We start from the raw sequence: 3420 nt of genomic DNA, 5'->3' as shown, positions 1-3420 counted from the left end.
GACATGCACACGCATTCACATATACAGAGAAAATGCGAATGAGAAAAAGAGATTGTTAGTAAATAAAACCACCCCTATCGTTCACAAAACAACACATAAAGCAGCTCACTTTTTATATTTAACACCAAGTTACAACAATAAAAATATCTAAGGTCATATATATAAGTTGACCGTCTAGAATGATAGTGCAATTGCGCAGATTTCGTTCATTGAGAATGTTGAAGTCTTTTTTTCTTGAGTCGCGTGTCGGCCAATGTCTTGTAATTTTTGGATTTGCATTTTTGTTGTACCTGTACTGGGCCTCTAAGTTCAAGTCACTTGATAACAGGTAAGTGAATCACTCTCTTTCTACATTGTCCATACCATATACATTGATAATTATTATTATTATTCGGCATATTTACATATGCCTGAATGGATCCATTGCTTTTGATTTTTGCTGTTGATACTGTTTATGTCTCTTACAGATACGGTTTTACAGCAGTTACCGATCTTTTTCCACAAGCACATGAACATATATATATATATATATATATATATATATATATATATATATATATATATATATATATATATATATATATAAGCAATGTTAAATCTCTGAACGAGGTATATATATATATATATATATATATATATATATATTAGTAGTAATGGTAAGACAACAAAAGAATGAAAGAGACCTCGATATTATGTAAATAGAGGAATTTATCTGTAATGCGTGTATGCGAGATATTTGCACGGTAAGGTAGGGTATGTATATGATATGATATATTTAAGGTGACTAATAGTGTCGGATGGATTGCTTTGCGGTAGTCGTTCCTCTCGCGCTCCGAGTTCAAATCACGCTAAAATCAGCTTTGCCTTTCATCCTTTTGGGGTCAATAAATACAAGGGTCGATTCTTCTCTTCTCCACTTCTTTCTTTCTGTCAGTTTGTCATTCTGTCTTCTGTAAGATATCTGTTACGTACGATTAAATCTGGAGAAGGATAGGCTCCACCCTATGATTCCATCTAGGGTTAATAATCTAATTAAGGCCAACTGCTAGCGCCAAGAGCAGTCCAACAATGGTGACCCTCTCTACTATATCACTGTATAGCAAACTGACGATGAATTAAGACAAAATGCGTTGAATATAAAATAGTGAATTAAAATTCAGTTTTCTTTCAGGCTCGTACAACCATATTTAATTATATGTCGTTTATTTTAAAAATTTTATTTATTTAGAACTAGTTCTAATATCTACTCTTATCAGTTTAACTATAAGCTGTGTATACAAATTATTTGCTTGTAACCAGGTCAAGTTTAAATATTATTTTGAACACATTTTGTAAGGCCCTTGATCAGCATTTTTTGCACCAGGGTAAATCCCTACTGGAGGTGAGGAAAAAATCGAAACTGAAACAACAAAAACTGTCGTATTTTCCTTGGTACCTTATTTTAATGAATCTTTAATCTGCACATTTTATATAGATCATCATCATCATCATCAGCGTTTTCTTCCTTGTTTGTATGGGCCGGTTGTTTTGACAGGATCCTATGGATCGGAGGAATATGTCATGCTTCAATGTTTGCTTTGTCATGGTTTCTAAAGCTGTGGATACCCTTCTTAATGCCAACCACTTTACAGAAAGTACTGGGTGCATTTTCATGGCACCAGCAATAGTGAGGCCACCCTGTAACTTGCATGAATATATATTTTAGATATTATATTTTAGACATCGTCATCATTTAACTTCCGTTTTCCATGCTGGCATGCGTTGGACGGTTTGACTGAAAATTGGCAAGCCAGGGAGCTCCACCAGGTTCTGATCTGATTTTGAAAGGTTTCTACGGCCGGATACCCTTCCTAACGCCAACCACTCCAAGAATGTAGTGGGTGTTTTTTACGTGCCACTAGCATGGGTGCCATTGACCCGACGCCGACATCAGCCATGACTACAATCTCCTTTAGCTTGACAAGTCTACACAGCATGGTGCATTGCCAAAGGTCTCAGTCGTTTGTCACTGCTTCCATGAGGTCTGACTCTCAAACTGTGCTTTTTACATGTCACTTGTGCAGGTGCCAGTCAGACAACACTGGCATCAGCCACAGCTATTATTTCACTCAGCTCGTCCGGTTCTTTTAGCAGGCCAGTTACACAACACTGACATTGGCCACAACTACGCACTCACTTCGTTTGATGGGTCGTCTGTAGCACGGCATACCACCAAAGGCCTTGGTCACTTGTCATTGCCTCTGTGAGGCCTAACATTTGGAGACCGTGCTTCACCACATCGTTCCATGTCCTCCTGGGTCTACCTCTTCCACAGGTTCTCTCTACCATTAGAGTGTGACACTTCTTCACACATCTGTCCTCAGCGATACGCATCACGTGACCATACCAGCTCAGTCATCTCTCTTGTACACCACATCTGATGCCTCTTATGCCCAACTTTTCTCTCAAGATGCTTACACTCTGTCGTGCACGCACACTGATATTACACATCTAGCGAAGCATACTAGCTTCATTTCTTACACGTCTATGCATGTCCTCAGCAATCACAGTCCATGTTTCACTGCTGTGTAGCATGGCTGTTCGCACACTGGCATCATACAGTCTGTCTTTCAATCTGAGCAAGAAGCCCTTTCTTACCAGCAGAGGTAGGAGCTCTCTGAACTTTGCCCAGCCTATACATATTCTTGCAGCTACGCTCTCAGAGCATCCACCCTTGCTACTGACCTGGTTACCTAGGTAACGGAGGCTATCGACGACTAGTTTTTCTCCCTGGCATGTGATGGAATTTATTTTCTCTACATTTTTAGTGTTAATTGTACCTGTGCAGCTTGCACACACAAAAACTATATTCCCTGGTAACCTTACTCCCTCATAACCTGACATGAAGATTATATATACTATGCACATATACATAATATATTACACCCTTACTGGTTTGAATTGGTTGAGAAAATACATTTGTTGATGTTACTGCAGGGCCAGATTTAGACCTAGTGAGGTTCCAGGAGCAATAGGTTTCAGGGGCCCCTGTGAGTTTGCATATGTAATTTTCAAATGTTTACATATCTACAGTCAATCATATCACAGTGCATGTCGAAACTAATAAACAAATTTAGCAGACACGGCCAGGCGTAGGAGTGGCTGTGTGGTAAGTAGCTTGCTTACCAACCACATGGTTCCGGGTTCAGTCCCACTGCGTGGCACCTTGGGCAAGTGTCTTCTACTATAGCCTCAGGCCGACCAAATCCTTGTGAGTGGATTTGGTAGACAGAAACTGAAAGAAGCCCCTTGTATATATGTATATGTGTATATATATGTGTGTGTGTGTGTGTTTGTGTGTCTGTGTTTGTCCCCCAACATTGCTTGACAACCGATGCTGGTGTGTTTACGTCCCCGTAACTTAGCGGTTCGGCAAAAGAG

General features: G+C 39.6%; 2 protein-coding genes across 3 annotated transcripts in view; one reads left to right on the top strand and one right to left on the bottom strand.

Annotated features, from left to right (window-relative positions):
- The window catches only part of LOC106869281 (radial spoke head 1 homolog), a 62755-nt gene that overhangs the window by 17897 nt on the left and 41438 nt on the right, over positions 1-3420 (bottom strand). The window lies entirely within an intron of this gene.
- LOC106869276 (beta-galactosidase-1-like protein 2) overlaps positions 7-3420 on the top strand; it is a 58080-nt gene continuing 54666 nt past the window's right edge. Inside the window, exon 1 of the mRNA XM_014914948.1 lies at positions 7-328. Coding sequence (XP_014770434.1) covers positions 180-328 — 149 coding nt within the window. The 5' untranslated portion in view covers positions 7-179. The remainder of the gene's footprint in view (positions 329-3420) is intronic.

The sequence above is a fragment of the Octopus bimaculoides genome, chromosome 5 (genome assembly GCF_001194135.2).
Source record: "Octopus bimaculoides isolate UCB-OBI-ISO-001 chromosome 5, ASM119413v2, whole genome shotgun sequence".
In the NCBI taxonomy this organism is placed as follows: Eukaryota; Metazoa; Mollusca; class Cephalopoda; order Octopoda; family Octopodidae; genus Octopus; species Octopus bimaculoides.
Note: the sequence above shows the minus strand (reverse complement) of the source record. Positions and strands in the feature narration are given on the sequence as shown.